We start from the raw sequence: 22555 nt of genomic DNA, 5'->3' as shown, positions 1-22555 counted from the left end.
CAAGCGATCCGCGAGAGCAGGACTATCGACCATCCGAACAGCCCGTTTCTGTATGTAGTCAAATGGAAGTAGCTGGTATTTGGGAGCCCCGGCCCAGAGGTGAGAGCAGTACTCCACACGATGCCGGACCTGCGCTTAATAAAGCGCAAGTCTCTGTCCAGGCGTGAAATACCGCTTCGCTCTGTTGAGGACTCCCAACATTTTAGAGGCCAATTTGGCTTTACCTTCCAAATGACTCCGAAACTGGACATCGCTCGAAATATCGACCCCCAGAATGCTGATACTCGCGGAAAGCTGCAGGGATACTCCTTGCCATCAATAGATAGCATGTCATTGATATGCAGATTGAAAAGCGTGGGGGAGAGCACCGAACCTTGTGGAACAACAGCGTTGATGGTCATGGTATCGGAGCAGCAGCCGTCGACGACAACTGTGATGCTCCGTCCATCCAAAAAGCTAGCGATCCACTTGCAGAGTCCCTCAGGGATCCCATAAGCTGGAAGCTTCGATAGAAGTGCCCTATGCCGGACCCTGTCGAAGGCCTTCGTGATGTCAAGGCTCACAGCGAGAGCCTCGCCCTTGCTTTCCAAGGCTTGTGTTTTATCTTTTTTTTAATTCTATCGATCATAAGAGCTGCATTTTTATTTAATCCTACGTTTTAATGTCATTTGTGGAGAGCCAAAATAGGCAGCGATTTAAAATGCAGGAAGGGATATAATAATAACAAATTTTCTAACTATGCTACTAACTTCTAAGAAATTAAACGTTTGAGAAAACGTAAAAAAATATTTTATTTTAAATAGTATTCTTATGTTATATAGGTATCGGAACGTTGATAAGTTCTTCGTAGGGGACAGCTAGGAAGAATTTTTTAATGGTATTGATAGCCAGTTCTACGGCGTAATCCACGATGGGTTTCCCAAACTCTTCCGCAACTGTTTTCCAGTTTTCATTCAGGAAATTTAATACAGTGTCACCTGTAAAACAAATGGTAACATATGTAGTTTACTGGTAGTAGGGCGTACCAACCCCTACCTACTTCTAGTGCGAACCCCTTTTAAGACAAATTAATGCATATGTGTTTTTTTTTTATTGCTTAGTTGGGTGGACGAGCTCACAGCCCATCTGGTGTTAAGTGGTTACTGGAGCCCATGGACATCTACAACGTAAATGCGTCACCCCCCTTGAGATATAAGTTCTAAGATCTCAGTATAGTTACAACGACTGCCCCACCCTTCAAACCGAAACGCATTACTGCTTCACGGCAGAAATAGGCAGGGCGCTGGTACCCACCCGCGCGGACTCACAAGAGGTCCTACCACCGGTATGAAAGTGTTCCTTGTTGTACTTACTTCTTTACCAGAGACACTATATTTTCGTTTATTAAAATCGGCTCTTAATAATTATGTAAATGGTGTGAAGTGTGACATAAAAAGTAGTGTGCTATGAAACATCATAAACCTTATTTTATTTATTGTTACTTAGTCTAAATTATTTTACAGCTTCTGACGAACAAAAAACAATGGTAAAATTCTTAAGATCTTATACCTAAAATAGACCATAATCTCTGATACCTAAATATTTAGATGTTGCTTATTAAATATTCTCTATTGTTATTGAAACTTTGTAAAACAAGGTATTTTCGAGTTTATTTAACATTTATAATTATCAAAATGAAGCTAATCAAAGAAGAGTTGTTCTAAACTGTTTTGCCTTCGTCTAAATATATAGATTATAATACTATTATAAATATGTAGGATCTAATACGCAACGTGAAGCGATCGACGTACGTTAAATAATATTACTAATAATATATTACTAATAATACTACTACTAATAATATATTACTAATATTACTAATAATACTTACTAAGTTGTTTGCTCTCTTTGAATATGTTCTGCAAATCAAAGGAAACCCGGTCACCGTAATCAAAGGTGTATTTGTAGTTTCTCAATCCGAAGTGATGAAGTCCGTTTTTGCCTTTTATATATTTGGTGTTGATGTCTACTTTCATCCTCAGGTTAGCTAAAAACATTTAAATGTATTATTATTTTATATAATAGTTCGGAATTTTTTAGTTAAATAAGTTAACCATAATAAGTTTATTTTTTTAGTTTCTATAAGCACTCTGAGAATAGGCTTATTGAAAAAACCTATTCAATTCTCACTCATTAAAAAAACCAATGTATTTTAATTAGGAGAAGACCTGATTTGTTTTTTGGCATTAAATGAACCCGAATTTTTCTGGACAATCACAGAAACTAGCAAAAATGAACCGATGATTTCCAACATTTAAGAACCTTTGCAATCAATGCAGCATAAGATCTGAATCAGTTCAACAAAAAATTGTTGTGAGCCCATGTGATACGAACATTTAGTAGATCAACAAATTAATGACATCGTTAGAGCTTATTGTGCAGTAAGCTTAAGGACCTACACACTATCACAGTTCGGACGAATGCAAAAAAATAAGGACTAAACATATTAGTAAGTAATCAAATCGGGTCAATACATAATTATTGTTAATAAAGTTTATTTAAATTAAAAAAAAAAAAACTCCAACTATTGTAGGTAATTGTAAAAAATTAGCAGTGTACCTACATAGCAAATTAATTTATCTATTTTTACATTTAATAATTGTGTGTACATTTTTAGACATGGCCCACAAGCAAGTAGCCTTCTTTCAAGGCCTTATATGCCGTAAAATCAACTACAAAACAAAGCCTCATTAATATAAAAACTATGCATTCATTACGATACTGTGTAATCTGATTAAAATAATGTTTATTAAATTTGTTAAGCAATACGGCAAAGTTTCTGCGATTTTTTTTTAGCAAATATTTAATAACGCTAGTGACCGTGGGCGGCGGTGAATCACTTACCATCAGGTGACCCGTCTTGCTCGTTTGCCTCATAGTTGTTATAAAATAAAATAAAAATATTATTTTGTAATATCTTTGTTGTTAACTCAAACTGACACATTGCAATTCCAAATAATATAAATTGGCCACAGAATTTTGAAATCTAAATATTTTTATAAATTTAGTATTGATTTAAAAATATTTCATTGATAATTTAATTTTATTCACCCCTACACTACACTTTTTTTAATTCACAATACTCGTAATATTTAAAACAATGTGTTACTGTGCGCTATTACTGTGCTGTGCTGTGTTCATTGAATTTTGTGCAAGACACTTACTTAATTTTATCGTGGCATCACCCTCTCCGTTTATAGGGAATAATAACAGTCTTCCCACAGCTGTATATTGTCCTTTGATCGTTAAATTAGTGTGAAATTGGAGCACGAAATGTCGTTTATCTAATTCCGATCTGAAAATAAAGAAACCAGTTAATTTGATTTCAATGTAGATTTACACTTCCAGATTCCACAGAATGGCTGCGATTAGTATGATTCAGATATATTATTTGTGTTTTATCAGATAAATATGTCATGGTATTTTATCTTATTTCAATAATACAGAGTGGAATTGTTTGTAACATGTAAAAAAAAACAGCTCTAATATATTTACATCTAACATTTTTTTATATGCACATAATGTTGTTACTCCGATTATTTTTTTGCAATTTCATCTTCGGTATTGAATCCAAATTAAACAAGGTTACTATTAATAAAATGTTGAATAATTTTAATACAATGAAGAAATTTATATTTACACAGAAATAGTCCCAGCCTATTTTCAATTGTTTTACGGATCAAAAAAATACCAACAAAAAGTATTGTTAAAAAAACCGATCGAAAATCGCACCCACAAGTATAACAGTTACATTACATTGCATTATAACATAACAGTTAGCAAATAAAATTTAAAATCATTACTTATGTCCATACTTTTGTCTCGCATTTAAGTATCGACATAGCATTATAACATACCATAATCATTAAATACTGTATGATGTAATTATTATGTTACTTTAACAACGAGTGACCCTTCAACTGATGCCTGTGCATCGACTAAAACACGTTTTGTAGGTTACTGTTATTCATCATGCCAATTTCCTATTCCTCAAGTCAATAATTAGATTTGTAACCCAGAAAGGTTATTCTGATGCAATTAAGCCTTTAACTTCATATCTAATTATGGAAATATATCATTTATGAGTACCGGTTTGTACATCTAAGCTAATTTTTTGTCTACCGAACAAACTCATCCATTGTCAAAGAGCTTCGTATGACATTTAGAATATCTACATTCTATTAGCGCATATTTAACTATTTCGGACAAGTTACTGACAACCACGAAGAGCTAATAATAGAGGGCCATATCGATGGGAATACCAGATGGACCGACGACCTAGTGAAAATCGCTGGGTCACGTTGGATGCAGGTGGCAACAGACTGGACACACTGGAAATCAGTTGGGGAGGCCTATGTTTAGCAGTGGACAGTGTACAGGCTGAGATGATGGTGATATCGATGGGAAAAGACTACGTGTCGATCGCTAACCTCTTGGTCAAAACTGATCGCATCACTCACCGGCATGCCCATAACTGAAGCATTAATGACTGCCAAAGATATAGAAACACGTGGAGAAGAATTTGCAACAAATTATCAGATAGCAGTGCTCAAACAAGACACGACCTTCAGAATTGATGTGAACCGAACCGTTTCAGAATGAATGATACATGCAAAGATACCATCAAAGATTAGTTACAAAAAATGCAAAATATAAACATAGATTAAGCATCAAATTGTTTTTGCCTTGTAAACCAGTTTGCCGTGTTACGCAACTCAAGAGCTCGTGCTGTTAATGTTTATGGATTATTAAGCTTGTACACTGCGAGCATTCAACGGAAGATTTTTTAGTCGAGTGCCCCAGAAGGGGAGTAATGTTTTTTGTCAAAACGTGCTCCAGTGCTCCTCACCTAATGCTGTGACCGCATGTACAGTGCTTTTTTAAACAAGGTTTTATAAGAGAACATTATCGGCGAGTTGGGAGCTCGCTGCGCGGGTGGGGATATGTGGGAGTTGAATCTCACTAAAAGCTCCTGCCGCACACAGCCGGCGCCCTACCCCGGACCGGGTCGGAGCCCAGTCGGGGCCACTGAGACAGTGGGACAGGGTTGACGCAGAGAGAATATTATATCCATCCCGCCGTCCTCCAGACGTCGTAACGGCAGTGGTCGACAACACGACCGCCGGTTCCCTCGGTCGACGAGCCGAGAGCTCGCCTTGAGGGCGTTGGCTAGGCTAGGCTTAAGCTAATTGGCTATGTCCATAAAACTACTAATGTTTATGAGCGATAAGAATAGTGTTCGAGTATTTACATGATTCCCGTCCGCTATGACATTCCTAGTTCCTAGTTCAAAAGTAGTTTGAAAGAACTTAGCGGTAGGTGGCTAACTGGTGATGTTCCTGGCATGAATAATGATTAGGAGTCGTAGTAGTAGTAGTTAGATGCTAGCGAAAGAAAGATAGAATTATTGTATAGCACACACTGTCGTTTAAGAGATTTGACATACTTTCTTTTCTTTTTTTTATTACTTAGATTGATGGACGAGCTCACAGCCCACCTGGTGTTAAGTGGTGGAGTCCATAGACATCTACAACGTAAATGCGCCACCCACCTTGAGATATAAGTTCTAAAGTCTCAACTATAGTTACAACGGCTGCCCCACCCTTCAAACCGAAACGCATTACTGCTTCACGGCGGAAATAGGCGGGGTGGTGGTATATACCCGCGCGGACTCACAAGTGGTCCTACCACCAGTACTTTACAAGTTATTAATAAAATTTAAGTTCGACGTATTTTATTTTGTTATTTCATACAGTATTCGTAGTATAGGTATTACAGAACTACTTGAACGTTTTGATCTCGCGATTTTAATAATTTTATATTTCAAATACATGACATAACAGTTTCTGTGATCTTTTTTTTTTTTTATTACTTAGATTGGTGACAACCTTGAAAGTCCTCGAAGTTAATTATGTCTTCAACTCCTTATTTTATAGTATGTTTAATATCGGATTTGATGCTACTTCTTTCCAAATCGAGAAACTACCCGGCGTATTAATTTCAAATCCGTCATCCTTTATTTTATCCATTTATGGGTGAAATTTATAAAATCCTTTAGTGCTTGCTTAGTATAAATACCAAAATTTCATACAATAAATTTACGAGTTCGAATTTCTATTTAGTTAGTGTAGTAAGATGTAAATTTCAAATTAAAATAAAATTGTAAACATAAAACTTTTGCAATACTACATCTTTTCCGTACTTGTTATTAGTTCGATTTTTCATTTCATAACAAAATTTGATTAGAATTCTATTATCTCAGTTTGTTTAGTAACTGCTACAATTAACGTTATTAATTACCTTTGTCATCTTACACCTCGTATAGTTGATAGCCAATAATCACACAGATAAACGTTCGTGTCATTAAATTTTTAATTTGATTATCACAGTCTTTTAAATGTAATTTAATTCTTGTTATGTGATCAATTTGAAATCCATAAAGATTCATATTTATAATACAGTTTAGATAATTTGTATTGTTTACTTTTTTAAATAATCAAACTTTATTTATTATAAAAAAAGAACATAATATTCCTAACCTAAAGATAATTAAGATTTAGATAGTTATTATCAACTGTACAAACAAGATAACAAGAAACCCTGCCTATTTCTGCCGTGAAGCAGTAATGCGTTTCGGTTTGAAGGGTGGGGCAGCCGTTGTAACTATACTGAGACCTTAGAACTTATGTCTCAAAATGAGTGGCGCATTTACGTTGTAGATGTCTATGGGCTCCAGTAACCACTTAATACCAGGTGGGCTGTGAGCTCGTCTACCCATCGAAGCAATAAAAAAATTTATTTGATTTGTATTGAATTTGTTGATTTGTATTTTATTGCATTAATTTGTGTATGAGTTCACCACTGCCACCAGGTCCACCTGGTGTTAAGTCGTTGTCGGAGTCGGTAGATATTATGACATGAAAGCCGTCGCCTACCTTAAGGCGTGAGGTCAAAGTCTTTTATATCAAAAGTCTCAAGCGTATTATATAATGATTGTCCCACCCTTCAAATTGGAACGTATTTCTGCATCCTGGCTTTTGCTGTCCTGTTATCCGCATATAATCATAATACGGTCCAAAATAAGTACTCATAAATTTTGAGAATGTAATTTTTTATATTATACGTTGCTGTTCCTTCATCGGGAAAGTACCTAGTGAGTAGCTGTTAAGGATACACTTCCTTAGAATACTATTAGTCTGTATGCATGATTCGAATACTGGATATGAGTAAACCAGGAGTTTTATCTCTTAAGAAACAACTATGACTTTTCAATATTTTACCAAAACGAATTTCACAAGTTTGGAAGGATAGAGTGTCACAAATTAATTATATCTAATATTATTGTGAGTTCTGATCAAGGTATATATCATAAATTAGATAACTGAGGAATTAATGAAGCTGTTGATAATGCAAAATATAGACACATGAATTCAACACAATAGACTGTTTCCACAGACAAAGTATGCACAATACAATACATCAGAGATTTTTAAAATATTGATATCGGGAAAGCGGCTATAATTTAATGTGGACTTATTACTTTGAAGATTATATTATTTTCCCACACAATCCTATTTTCTACTCACGGGTATTTCATTTTTCAATCTTTCGTAAACCCCATGCGATCGATGTTAACAACTTTCAAATTTATTCATAAAAAACAAATTTCATTTTACTTAACATAATTGAATCGACAAATATAAGGATCTTATTTACCTTTTAGATTCACGGCATTTTCAAAACGTGTTTCGTATTCAAGTCTTCCTTGACCCAACTAAGTGAACTTTAGTCTCGATTTGTCTTTATTACCTTCATAGAATATACATGACGAAAATGTTGCATGAGCGTGAGGTGTTCTTATGTTAACAAGGGCAGATTACAATGCGACAAATCAGCACAAGAACTGTGAGGATTAATTTAAGGCCACCGCTTTTGTTTTTTTAATGGAGTACGTGAAATATAGCTCACGCTTCAACTGCTGTTGTGCGGTATGTTATGCGGTTAAGTTACAAAATAATAGAAATGTTTTCATTTTTAAGACAGGCCCGCTTTAAGAATGAAAAGAAAAAATTAAAACAGCACGATGTCTTGTTGAACTTTGTTGAAGAAGAGCAATTGTGGTTTAGAATTTTTCGATTTTCAAGCGAAAGTGTCTCTAATGCTACATGTTGGTTCATTTGTTTCATTATGCCTAGATTACGGCTTGAATGACGTTACGTGGCAATCGAATTATCAACTCATACGTGCCCAAGGAATTAGGGCAAAATATGGACAAAACGCTTTTAATTGTAAACGAATGATAATAACTACAGTAATAACTGCATGGTAATCAATATGTCGATTTGTACTTTAATCAAAATAGAAATCAGTAGACTAGGGCAATAGAGAAGAAAGTGCATTCTAAAGTGTACGCCTAAAGAATAAAAAGTTAAACCAGACCATCATTCAACGTGTTGGGGCTGCGGTGTGTGGAAAGACAAACCTACTAAACGATCCCCCAGACGCGTTTGCAATTTAAGGTCCAATTTTCAGCGATACATAACTTGGAAATGGGATGAGAGGGGGAGGCATAACACTAGATCAGATTGTTTCCCTTTGATCACCTAACCCGACGGCCCTCTCGGATGACTGAGATACCCCTACCACGAAGTAAGATCTGAAAAAGTTGTGTTCTATGCCCAGGTTTCTCTTTATCACAATTACCGCATACTGACTAAGCGGCGAATTAGTACCCTACCTGCCACGTTTCACCAAAATGTTTGGAGTTAAGCAAAACAACTTACATAACATTATCGACTATGCAGTTTTTAAATCCAGATACTTTTCCTTGAAGGAAGGTGACTTTGACACCGCTCAACGGTATGGACAGCTCCTCGATCACGAACGGGTCTAATGTCGGAATGTCAAGTTCGGGAATACCCCTTACGAAATGCGGAACCGCGTCCTGTGTTGCCTTCACTAAGCATTCGCTGGACGTGTCGTTACATGGATGTATGTAGTCAGCTGAAATTAATAAATGAAATCAATAAATACATGTTAATCTTAGGACTTTCATCAAATGTCTATCAATACCATTGCCCTATGAAAGATTATTTCTAATAACTAGTGGACCCGGCGAACATTGTTCCGCCACAGGGTTTGTTTCAAACACATCAACCGTTCAACTTAAAAATTCTACTATAATTAACCATAGAATATATTACGTTTAGCTGTCAGTTGCGTTTTGTTATTCCATATCAGTTGCGTTTTGTTATACCACGTTTTATGTCACGTCCCATGGGAACGTGATAAAAAGTATCCTATGTCTTTCTCCTGGTTTTAAGCTACCTCCCCACCAATTTTCAGCCAAATCAGTTAAGCCGTTCTTGAGTTATAAATAGTGTAACTAACACGACTTTCTTTTATATATATGGATTACTATTACACTTAGAAGATCTACAGAAAATTGTTTAGCTAGCTATAAATTAAAAGATACAGACGAATAAGGGCTTCAGAAGGTTCTAGTTTCCATCACTAGCGATCTAACACGGCTGGGAGGATATGATTACACTACCCCTGTATGTAAAACTGCAATCACTCGTTTCAGGTTAAAGGCAATGGTCCTTCAGATTTACACTTATGCCTGAAGAATATTAGTGGCCTTTTGATTCATATTGGTTGGTTTTCAAAACCAATAAAAATAATGATTATATGGCTACTAACCAATATGCTTATGTAGTCACAAAGTACAGAGATAAGTGTTTGGAAAAAAATGTCGGGACTATTAGTCTATACCATTAGGGTCTATACCATTAGGGTCTAAAACCAAGGTAGACCGATTTTTTGACTCCCAAAATTTTACCCCCGCAATCTTCAATCTATTCGTTTCGTCTTGATCATAGCGTTTGCAACAGTGCCGAAATATCGAGAACATAATAAATGTAGAAATTCTGATTTTTTTATTGTCAAAATGGATGAACGAGCGTACGAACCGTTTAGCATTAAGTAATTACCGGAGCCCATAGACATCAACAGCCTAAATGCCCCAATTGAAAAATGAGTTTTAACTCTCACTTCTATAGTACAACGTCTGGCCCTTCCAACCAAAATGCATTACTGTTTTACAGCCTAAATAGATATGGTGATGGTACCTAACCGTTGTTTCTCTCAAGATGTCCTACCAGCGGCAACAACCTACCACAAGAAACCTTTAAATAATGTGATCTAAAGTATAAAGATACTGGTCACGCGCGGATTTAGTAATGGGATGCTAATGAATTATTGGGATGGCGCCACCTTTGGAGTTTGTTAGTTACTAATTACCGCGACTATCCAAAGCGTGGTTCTACCCGATCGATCACGCTTTACCGCTAGCTGCCTAGATGGCGGCACTTGTATATTGTGTGGTGCTTGTGCTTACGAAAAGCTACGTGAGCTTCGTCACCCCCTCCCGCCGCCCGCGTGCATCCATCGCCGACGCCCGCACAACAGTCACTGGCAAGATCTACAGGTGAGTGCAAGTTCTTTTAATTTATTGCCATTTTATTGCTGTGTCCGTGTAATCATTCGCCCGCCCGCTCGCTTATGTGTATTTAATTTATATCTTTAGTTTGATTACTAGCTTTTGTTTACCGCTATATAGTTTTACCGCTCCGCTAATTATAAGTGACAAACATTTGTCACATACCGCTTAGGACGGCTATTTACACGCCTTTCTACAACCCCGCTTTATATGCTCCCGCCGCAGGAGGGCTATTTACACGCCCCCTTGCTACCCCATAGTTTGGTCCTGCGAGCCTGGATTAGATCCAGCTTAAATTTTAATTAAAATTATAATTAATTTATGATTACCCCCATTCGCCATTTTGTTACAGTATTGTATTGTATGTAAAAGTTAATTACATTCATCGCTATTAGTAATAATAACTCGTAACCGCATATTGAATTATATTTATTAACGTAGTTCATTTAGTGTTATTTTTTAGTCAGTTATTTCAAAACTTCATTATGGAAAATAGACAACTAAAGAAACTTATCGCGAAGAATAATTTAGTATTTGCACAAATTAATGATTTATATAATAAATCAAAAAATATTTCGGAGTTTGATTCGGAATTAATTGAAACTTTTCTTGCCGAATCAGAATCGATTGATGACATGCGTGTTAGATTTGAAAGCAATTTGGATGATATCAATGATTTAAATTTAAAGCAAAACCCCGAAGTTGAGCCTGAATACGCAGCTTTATCGTCTTTTGACACGTTATATAATTACGTAAGACGCGCTCGTAACAAAATTACAATTGGTAATTCGTCAAATGTAATGAGAACTACCGCCGCCATAAATGTAACATTGCCAACCATTTCACTTCCTTCCTTTGACGGACGCTCTCTTGAAGGATGGGAAACATTTTACCAGGCTTTTAAAGCTAACATCCACGATAACCCGCAACTGTCTGATGCGCAACGTGTGCAGTATTTAATGGGCAAATTAACACATAGTGCATTAAAGTTAACCGCTGGTATAATACCCACAGGTGAAACTTATAATATTATTTGGTCGAATCTAATTAGTAAATATCAGGATAAACGAGCTTTAGGATGTCATTATCTGAATAATATATTAGATTTAAAAAATTGTTCACCTACCGCAAATAGTTTAAATATGTATATTGAAAAAATTTCATCTTCGATTGCCGCTTTAAAACAATTAAATTTACTTGATTTGACTGATTTTATTTTATTACAATGCTCACTGAGAAGGTTGGATCCTCAAACTTTACATTCGTTTGAAGCATCGGTTCGTGGTATTGAAATACCCACAACTGAAATGTTTATTAAATTCATACAGGATCAGATAAAAACATTAGAACGCTCTGCACCGAAGTGTAACATAGAGAAATCTAAAAATCACAAATCGTTTATTTCTAGTAGTTATAATGACCCAGTCCGCACTGAAAGGGTTAACAAACCGGTTTCGTTATCTACGTGCGATCTTTGCTCGAGCTCGCACCACACGCAGTTATATCGTTGTAATGAATTTAAAAATATTATTTCACCGCAAGAACGTTATGATTTTATTAAATCGCACAAGGGTTGCATCAATTGTTTAAGCTTATCGCATACATTAAAAGCATGTCAATCAAAGTTAACATGCAATAATTGTAAGAAATATCATCATACTTTGTTGTGTTTTGGTAATAAACGGGCGAATCGAAAAAGTAAAAGCGTACCCAGTCCATCGAATGACTACGCTGATATGGACAGGCAGGTCAGTCGGTCGCAGGTACATGGAATTCCGAGTGATGCCGCGCGGCCCGATTACGGTCGGTCCCAGGTTCAATCTCAACCTGTTGTTCAGAGTTACGATCATCATGATGCCGCTTCGAATACTTGTTTACACTCTAACAGAACGATACAACAACAAAATAATACGACCGCTACCACGTTGACTCACAGTTCGGAAATAAAATCGAATAGTAATATTTTATTATCAACCGCTCAAATATACGCTCACTCGAATAAAGGGGAACGTAAAATAGTTAGATGTTTAATAGATAATGGTTCCCAAAATAATTTAATAACTGTCAATTGTTGTAAATTACTTAAATTACCGATTATACCTTTAAATAATTCTTATATTAGAGGTATTGGATTAACCGCTCGCCCGATTCACGGATATGTTTATTTAAATATTGAATCTAGATTTTCTCCTAATAAATATTATATTCACGCTTTAGTAGTAGACTGTATTACAGATAAATTACCCGCTTATTTTATAAATTCCTCAAATATGAATCATATACGTAATTTACCGCTTGCCGATTCAAACTGGAACGTTCCAGGTGTGATTGATATGGTGTTAGGTGCTCAGTTATTTCCATATATATACTTAGGTAATCGTATAGATACCGGCTCACTAGCGCCACCTGCCGTAGAGACAACCTTCGGTTATGTTCTTATGGGTGACGTACCTGAAGTGAGTTACACCGGCATTATGAAACCGCAACATGATAATTTTTCTGTTATAAATGATAATAATACCTCTTTGTGACTATCTAGTACAGTTTATATTGATAATCCACCCGCTTTCGAAAATACTAAAATTCATTCTGCATTCACTTTAAATAAAACTTTCTCATCTATAACGCATAAAGACCTTGAGTCATTTTTACATAAATTTTGGGAATTAGAGGAGATTCCTCATGAGCGTCATCTTAGCCCTGAGGAAGCCGAGTGTGAAAACAAATATATTTCTACAATTACCCGCGATAATGATGGCCGATATACGGTTGAGTTACCATTTAGTAGAAATCCCGCTGACCTTGGCAAGTCTTATACTGTTGCTCACCGCCGTTTTCTTTCGCTCGAACGTAAGTTTGTTCAATTACCCTCACTCCGCGATGATTACGATATCGTTATACAGGATTACATTAGTAAAGGTTATTTAACTGAAATTAACGACACCGCTAAGGAAACCGATAACGGTTATTATATACCGCACCATGCAGTTATCCGCCCAAGCAAGACTACCACTAAACTACGTGTAGTTCTTGATGCTAGTGCTAAAACATCTAGTGGACTGTCACTTAATGACGTCTTGCATACTGGTCCAAATTTACAGGCAGACTTATTTTTGCTTTTACTCCGCTTTCGTTTGTTCCCTGTGGCATTGTGCGCTGATGTGGAACAAATGTACTTACGCATTAGGGTGACCACAGACCACCATAAATATTTAAAAATATTGTACCGCTTTAAAAATGATAAACTTCGCATTTTCGCTTTTAACTGTCTGCCCTTTGGTTTAAAGTCATCACCTTATTTAGCAATGCGTACTATACGTCAATTAGCATCAGAAGAATGTTATCGTTATCCAGAAGCCGCTAGTGTAGCTGAGTCTCAATTATATATGGATGATCTCGTCACATCCCTACACGAAGATATTTCAGCTATCAAACTATCGAAACAACTAATTTCACTCTTTAAATCAGGAGGTTTTAATTTAACAAAATGGGCAAGTAACTCCACTGCCTTTCTTAATAGCCTTCCGGAAACGCACCGCTCTTCTGTAAGCTTCTCTGATGATGCTAATAATACCATGAAAGTTTTAGGCCTTGCGTGGCTTCCCGCTAATGACTCATTTTTTATGACGAGCTCAAACACTAATGAAAAGTGCACTAAAAGAACAATATTATCTTTAGTCGCACGCTTGTTCGACGTGCTTGGTTTAGTTGCTCCAGTTATACTGTTCGCTAAATTGCTTATTAAAGAACTCTGGAATTCTAAAATAGACTGGGATGATACACCTCCAGATACAATTATTTACCGCTACTCTTCACTTGTGAAAGAGCTTCCATTGCTTTCAACTATCGCAATACCGCGCCATATTGGAGTTTTTAAAGACTGTGAAGTAAATATTGTTGCATTTTGTGATGCAAGCTTGAACGCTTACGGTTGCGTTGTTTATTTACACATTACAGATCCCACAGGAGATATTACTTTAAGATTATTGTGCTCAAAATCAAAGGTTTCTCCGGTTAAGATAACTACATTAGCTCGCCTTGAGCTTTGTGCCGCTCTTCTTTTGTCAAAATTAGTTAAACTTATTTATAACGCTTATAATTCTTTACATCCTATCACCGCTATATACGCTTTCTCAGATTCTACAATTGCTCTTTCTTGGATTAAATCTTCCCCGCATAGATGGTCAATATTTGTAGGAAACCGCATCGCTCAAATTCAGGAGAATTTATCACCTGACCGCTTTTTTCATATTAATGGTAAGGAAAATCCTAGCGATTGTGTGTCACGAGGTCTTTTACCGTCACAAATTATTAATAACTCGCTTTGGTGGCAGGGTCCTTCTTGGGCCTGCTATCCTATTTCACAATGGCCTATTGAACCTTTTGTACCTTGTAAATCTGGAAGTGACATACCTGAAATGAAAAAATCTGTAACACTTACCGCTTTAACTGTTGTCGAAGATTCCCCAATATATCAACTTGGGTTGAGAATTTCGTCATGGTCAAAACTTCTTCGCTGTGTTGTTTATGTACTTCGATTTATAAGAAAACTACCGCGAAACAAGTTTGTAACCGCATCCGATTTAAATACTGCTGAGAAAGCTATTATTCGAGCTCTTCAAGCTAAATATTTTGGTCATGATATTGCCAGCATTAGAAAATTAGATTTACCTTCGAAAAATATTCGTAAACTTAGTCCATTTATTGACGAAGATGGAATTTTGCGTATTCAGGGTAGACTTTCGAGCTCTGATTTACCGTTTGAAACGCAACACCCCGCTTTATTGCCAAAACACGATCACATAATAAATATTATTGTTGATTATTTTCATAATACAAACTTGCACACCGGTCCGGACCTTTTGATGTCCATTATTCGTCAACGCTTTTGGATATTGTCCGCTAGAAACGTTATAAGAAAAAGAGTGCATATGTGTAAATCATGTTTTCGAGTATCACCTTCACACCCAACTCCCATGATGGCTGACCTTCCGTCAAGCCGTGTAATGGAGGCCAAAGCTTTCTGTCACACGGGAGTAGATTACGCGGGCCCATTTAAGATAACGCTTGTACGCAAACGTGGTCATCATTCACAAAAGGCTTACATTTGCCTGTTCGTATGCTTAACGACAAAGGCTATACATATTGAGTTAGCCTCGGATTTGTCAACGGACTCATTTCTTGCCGCTTTCAAACGTTTTATATCTCGTCGAGGTCCAGTTTCTTTCATGTATTCAGATAATGGCACTAATTTTGTTGGCGCAAAGGCTCAGTTAGATGAAATGTATAAACTTCTAGTTTCAAATAATTTTATATCCGCATGGAATGATGAATTAACTAAATACCGAATCATTTGGATGATGATCCCGCCTCGGGCTCCACATTTTGGAGGTTTATGGGAATCAAACATTAAATCCGTTAAAACTCATTTAAATAGAGTAATAGGCGCACAAATTCTCACTTACGAAGAGATGTTAACTGTGTTGAATCAAATAGAATGTCTTATGAATTCCAGACCTTTATGTCTTTTATCCGCAGATCCCAACCCCGAAATTCTCACACCCGCACATTTTTTGATGTCCACTCCTTTGCAGTATTTACCCGCGTCTGAATTGTCCGCAAATCAGATGAGTCTAACTAATCGCAAAGCGTTGTTAGATAGTTTGGTTAATTCCTATTGGAGGAAATGGAGATTAGAGTACCTGCATACGTTGCAAGTCAGACAGAAGTGGTGTACATCAGATAACCCCGTGAAGGTTGGGACAGTAGTTCTTATTCATCAAGATGACATTCCACCGCTCCGCTGGCCACTTGGCGTTATACAAGAGGTGTATCCAGGTGCCGATAACATTATACGCGTTGCTTTGGTAAAAACGAAATCTGGATTTCTTAAACGTCCAGTTGTAAAATTATATCCGCTACCGCTAGAATAAATTAGAGTACCGCATGTCATCAACCGCTTCAACTCTACTCGTAAACATTCATGATGGCTTATTATTAATTAAAATTTGTTTCTTTTCAAATAACTTCCCGCTATTTAAGCTTTATGCTTCCTATCTTAGTATCTTTATATATTTGTTGAAAGTCCTGCGAACTTTCAAGGCGGGCAGGATGGTCACGCGCGGATTTAGTAATGGGATGCTAATGAATTATTGGGATGGCGCCACCTTTGGAGTTTGTTAGTTACTAATTACCGCGACTATCCAAAGCGTGGTTCTACCCGATCGATCACGCTTTACCGCTAGCTGCCTAGATGGCGGCACTTGTATATTGTGTGGTGCTTGTGCTTACGAAAAGCTACGTGAGCTTCGTCACCCCCTCCCGCCGCCCGCGTGCATCCATCGCCGACGCCCGCACAACAGTCACTGGCAAGATCTACAGGTGAGTGCAAGTTCTTTTAATTTATTGCCATTTTATTGCTGTGTCCGTGTAATCATTCGCCCGCCCGCTCGCTTATGTGTATTTAATTTATATCTTTAGTTTGATTACTAGCTTTTGTTTACCGCTATATAGTTTTACCGCTCCGCTAATTATAAGTGACAAACATTTGTCACATACCGCTTAGGACGGCTATTTACACGCCTTTCTACAACCCCGCTTTATATGCTCCCGCCGCAGGAGGGCTATTTACACGCCCCCTTGCTACCCCAGATACTACATTAAAAGTAACAATTATTAAAGTCGAAGCCTGCCACGCTCCGCTGAGTCGTCAAATATACGAAATACTTTAGGCAATGATTTAACTGTGGCCTTGGCATTGCTGATACGTATGGTTGACGGTAATTACTAATCATAAGGGGTCACTATGGTGATCTGCCCACAAAGGCAACAAAAAAATACAAGCATTTGTTGAAAATGCATTTCGTCAAATTGCGTTAGTAATGAAACTAATTTTAAAGATTAGATTAAGGTGATATATCGCTGCGATGTTCCACTATAATGACCACCGTTTGAAGTATTATGAAATACGAAAACAAAACAAACAGAAATGATATTTGATGTTTAAACAACACGTGAAAATACCTCTTCTAATTCGATAGCACTGATTTAAAAACCATCACTGAAGTACTTAGAATAAATGCTAAGCTAAATCATATTTAGATCACATGCTTGGATGCACAAGTAGATCTACTTCTATTTTTCAAATCAAATCAATAAATCTATATCCAATTTATTAGTTTTTTTTTATTGCTTAGATGGGTAGAATTATTTACTGTGGGTTCCATTAATAACAATGTCTAGAATGTTACTCGGAAAAACTTAGATTTTTGTAAACTAAATTCCTCTATTGATTTGATTATTTTAAATATTAAATTGATTTTAAAATATATTGTCTCTAGAGACATGCACCAAATACGCGATTAAGCAATAATGTCTAGACCAATATTTCTTAATCGCGTATTTGGTGCATGTCTCTAGAGACAATATATTATTATTTTAAAATCAATTTAATATTTTAGACATTATTACTTAATTAATCGCATATTTGGTGCATGTCTCTAGAGACAATATATTATTATTTTAAAATCAATTTAATCTTTTAGACATTATTGCTTAATCGCGTATTTGGTGCTTCTAATAATTTTATGACGTAGACAGACATTGAACGACATTCTTTTCGTGTAATTTCCCCTGGGAAGTACTGTGATTCGTGCGATTAAGTGCGAAATTCACGATTGTATCATGATTATGCACCAATTTAAATAATGCTTTCTTTGTGAGGCAGACTTTTGGATGTAAAAAATATTTGACAGAAAACAGATTATCTGAAGTTTTTTTTTTTTTTAGTGCTTTGATGGATGGACGAGCTCACAGCCCTTCTGATGTCAAGTAGTTACTGGAGCCCATAGACATCAACAACGTAAATGCGACACCCACCTTGAGATATAAGTTCTACGGTCTCAGTATACTCGTAGATACAACGGCTGCCCTACCCTTCAAACCGAAACGCATTACTGCTTCACGGCAGAAATAGGCAGGGCGGTGGTAGCTTCCCGTGCGTACTCACAAGAGGTCCTACAATCAGTAATTACGCAAATTATAATTTTGCGGGCTACCTTTACCTAAAAAACAGGTAGAATTACGAGCAGTTATGAGTTGAAGATTAAGTGTTTTTGTTTCGAAGCTCGGCGCGTGGCACTATTTTAGTTGTGCCCAGAGCGGTATCTGTTCGGTAATATGTTTACCGATGGTCATTACTGGAGTCTGGCAGTACTATATTAGTCCAGTTTCACCAGCACAGGCTCCTGGTGAAACTGGAAAAGGCCTCAGGGCCACCAGTAATCCTTCAATCATTAAAAAAGGTACTAACTACCATTTGGCCTTTCTACAGCGAAGCAGTCAAGCTTTCTAATTTGATATATAAGTAAAACAGCCAGTTATTTAATATATATAGGTATAATACAATATGTGCAATTGTGATTTCAAACTCATGTTTTTAAATAGGCGGCGGCTTTTTTTTTTTAATTTTTTATTGCCTTTGTAGGCAGACGAGCATACGGCCCACCTGATGGTGAGTGGTTACCGTCGCCCATGGACTTCAGCAATGCCAAGGGCAGAGCCAAGCCGCTGCCTACCGCTAATCATTGTAATATCAGGCTTTATCATTGTAATATCCTAGTGGACCCGATAACATCAATTATAACAAAACCACATATCTAATAGCTCCAACCGAGAATCAAGCCTGATGTAGTAGTTAGAGTCAAAACTAAACCAACGAGGCGAATAATTAGTATTATAACAATTAAATACTATCAGGATCCGCGGTGGCTGTCGTTAATTGTGTGAAAAACATTGATAAATTTAAATTACTCGCGCACCATATTCGCACACCACATACATACACGCATCGTATTTTGGATAGTTCTCTGTCAGGCCTTCCCTGGAATGTCAACTGCTGTACCAAACTTTATTATAATAGGGTGAATATTTTATTTATTATTTATTTACTAGCTGATCCGGCAGACTTCGTAGTGCCTCAATCGATAAAAAAAAGACCTAAACTTTTGTATAAAATATACTTAAAACAAACAAAAGGAATCCGTCCGACGGGAGACACATCGAAGGAAAAACAAAATTGTAATTTTTTTTACACAAACACACAAATTTTACACAAATAATTCAAGACCAAAATTAGCCAATTCGGTCCAGCCGTTCTCGAGTTTTAGCGAGACTAACGAACAGCAATTCATTTTTATATATAGATTATTGAAGGATCACTGGTGGCCCGGAGATCTTTCCAGTTTCACCAGGACAGGTGGGCGAGCAAAGGCTCAGCCAGGAGGGGTGGGATTTGCTAACAGCCGGCCGAGCGCCTCCGAAGGAGACCTACCAACTCAAGAGCAACTACTTCGCGAATGAATAGGATGAATAGTTTTAAGAACGCATAAAGGACATAATGTATAGATACATTAGTACAAATCTTGATTTTTATTAAAACTATATTTTTAAAATGCTCGTTCTTCGTTCACGCAACAATGTAAAAAGAATAACTGCCGTGCGGAAATATATAATTACAAATCCAATACCTTTGCAACCACGGAGTGCCTTTATATACAAGCGCACAGAGGGATAATTATTTCAAAAAACATTTGTTGGGTTTAATTATTCATCGTATATGCCACAGAGTGGTTCTTGTTGTAAAAACATCTAAGGCTTTACACAGGCTCCACTTTTTTATCTGATGTATGTATCGAAAACTGTATTAAGCGTAAATAAGATCACAATGTTAGCGTTTTTAATCGAATAGCTTAAAGCAGTTGGTAACTCAGATATTTAACATTTTTTTAAATATTATCGTTAGGTAAATATATGTTGTGGAGGAAACATTTGGATAATACAATTGAAAATAATTAAACCAAAATTAATTTTCGAGCCTCTTGTTCATTTAAAAGAACATTTATTATTTTCATATTGGATGTTTGTTTAATTTTTCGTAAATAAGTGGTGTACAAAAATTTGCACGTTCGATGATAAATCGCAAACTAATCTCGCATAGATTATTCGAAGCGATAAAATTACTTAATTATATTTAGCCTTGGCTTAATATTCACTGACCTCAATATAAATAAATAAATAAAAAAAAAGTTATAAAATTTTATTATATCATTATTACTGATGAACGTAAAGATTACGAAGGTGATTGTCGGATTCATAAAAAGCTTAGTGTCATAATACTAATTGATTGTACTGGTTATTTAAGTTTTATTACAACCAGTTAACATTGGCCTCAAGCAAGGTTAAATAAGTCATTGTTTAAAATGGTTTCCTTGGTTTTCTTATGTTTATATATAGGCTTACTAAGAACGAAACTATGTATAAATAAACCCGAATATTTATTTCCAAAAAGCCATTTCAACAATTTAATACTTATACCTGTTTTTGTATGTATCTATTTGTTGTTGTATGTATCTATTGGTTTATTTATTCATTCAAATATCACTCAAAGACTATTGGACTTTTTTTGTTTGTTTTGTTATAATTTAAATGTATAAACGTATTGAATATTATTTATTTAACATAGGTATATAAAATTTAGGCTCGCTACAGTGATAGTAACCGATTAGATTCTTCACAGAAATGGTAAGCATGGTATGGTATGGTGTAATGGTATGGTAGGCAGCGACTTGACTGTACCCCTGACATTGCATCGCGATGGTAACCACTTACCATCAGGTGGATACGGCTCACCTCGTTTGCCTACAAAGTCAATTAAAAAAGCGCGGGAATGGGAGTTTAACAACGCGGTGACGTTAATATTGATAAACCAAATCGAATGATAAAAAAAATTAAAACAACTTGTTCCGTTGGATTGGATAGCTTCAACAATTAATAAGTCAGTGTCTAAACTGTGGATTGATAGTGGATAATTGCATCGATCATGACCAAAAGCATCAGTTATTTGTAAATTAAAAACACGCTTTTTGGGTACATAATATCTCACGAATAAAAGAAAATATAAAAAGATAGATAATTAAAAACACTTACGTGCTAATTTTGTTGAGCCGCTGCGGAAAAAAAGTAGAAGAATACTTAACGTAATACCATAAACAGACATGTGGAAATTCATTTCAAATGTTGATTAAAAAAAAAAAAATTCGAAATCAAAGTTCTACAAATAAAGCCGTAATCAGAACTGGATGCAGCGGCGACATCGACTGCTATATATTGACTAAATACAAAAATATTGATCATAGACCTTCAGCTCTCGGCGTGTTTGTAGGTCGATCTAAGCATGTCTTATGGATGTTTGTTGCTCTTACAAAAATACGTCTAAAGCTAAAAGCAAAAAGTGCATTTTCGCTTGCTGGTTTCCATTGACCGTTGTCGAATTTCGAATATTTTCGACGTAAACTTTAAAATACTAAGAAGTTTGTGATGATATGGTCATTGACCACCAGATATTAATTAAGTGGAGCTAGCTTTAGGCCCGTAGCTTCGCTTGCGAGAACATGACATCTCCTTCTTCAAACGAGGCTTGTGGAGAGTTAAACGGTAGGCAGCGGCTTCGCTCTGCCCCTGGCAAGCTGACGTCCATGAGCGATGGTAACCACTCACCATCAGGTGGGCCGTATGCTCGTTTGCCTACAAGGGCAACAAAAGAAAAAAAATATCGTGTGGTCAGAGCCGCGTGCTCAGCAGTTGAATGAACAGTAGCTTAAAATATTATCTTTCCCCGTAGTTCAACTATTTCCTTGTATTTCAATTCTGTTAAAATGTAGTGACAAATAGAGCTACTTGCGTAGAAATAAAATTGTTCGCTATACAAATATGTAGTTTAAAAATAAAATTAAAACTACTTTTACGGCTTAATCTCGTGTTTTTAATTGTCAATATTTCTGACCGACGACTGCTATTCAATGATGTGTCTAAAACTATATTATACTAGATCTCTAAGTCTCACTTCCTATGGCATATTTAAAAAAAAAAAATTCATAGTTTTTAATGAAACAGATTTGTTCTAAACAAATCTATAATTTGTATAATTGTAGTTCCATAGACGCACGCAAAAAACAA

The 22555-nt window shown here is 36.3% G+C and overlaps 1 protein-coding gene across 1 annotated transcript; it reads right to left on the bottom strand.

Annotated features, from left to right (window-relative positions):
* Positions 1 to 772: 772 nt before the first annotated feature.
* On the bottom strand, positions 773 to 22019 carry LOC101736245 (circadian clock-controlled protein daywake). Its single transcript, XM_004932615.5, has 5 exons — positions 21527 to 22019; positions 8823 to 9042; positions 3204 to 3334; positions 1871 to 2026; positions 773 to 977 (listed from the first exon to the last, which is right to left on the bottom strand). Exons 1-5 carry the CDS (start codon positions 21606 to 21608, stop codon positions 814 to 816), a joined length of 753 nt encoding a protein of 250 aa, XP_004932672.1. The 5' UTR covers positions 21609 to 22019; the 3' UTR covers positions 773 to 813.
* Between the last annotated feature and the right edge of the window lie 536 nt (positions 22020 to 22555).

Source organism: Bombyx mori, chromosome 23 (assembly GCF_030269925.1).
Source record: "Bombyx mori chromosome 23, ASM3026992v2".
Classification (NCBI taxonomy): Eukaryota; Metazoa; Arthropoda; class Insecta; order Lepidoptera; family Bombycidae; genus Bombyx; species Bombyx mori.
The sequence above is the reverse complement of the archived record's forward strand: the minus strand, read 5'-3'. Positions and strand labels throughout refer to the sequence as shown.

Coding starts and splice junctions, on each gene's coding strand:
- LOC101736245 (XM_004932615.5), bottom strand. CDS start 21,608: ATGAATTTCCACATGTCTGTTTATGGTATTACGTTAAGTATTCTTCTA. Junction 3,335..8,822: donor TGCATAGTCGATAATGTTAT/GTAAGTTGTTTT, acceptor CTTTATTTTCAG/ATCGGAATTAGATAAACGAC. Junction 2,027..3,203: donor TGATGCCACGATAAAATTAA/GTAAGTGTCTTG, acceptor AAATGTTTTTAG/CTAACCTGAGGATGAAAGTA.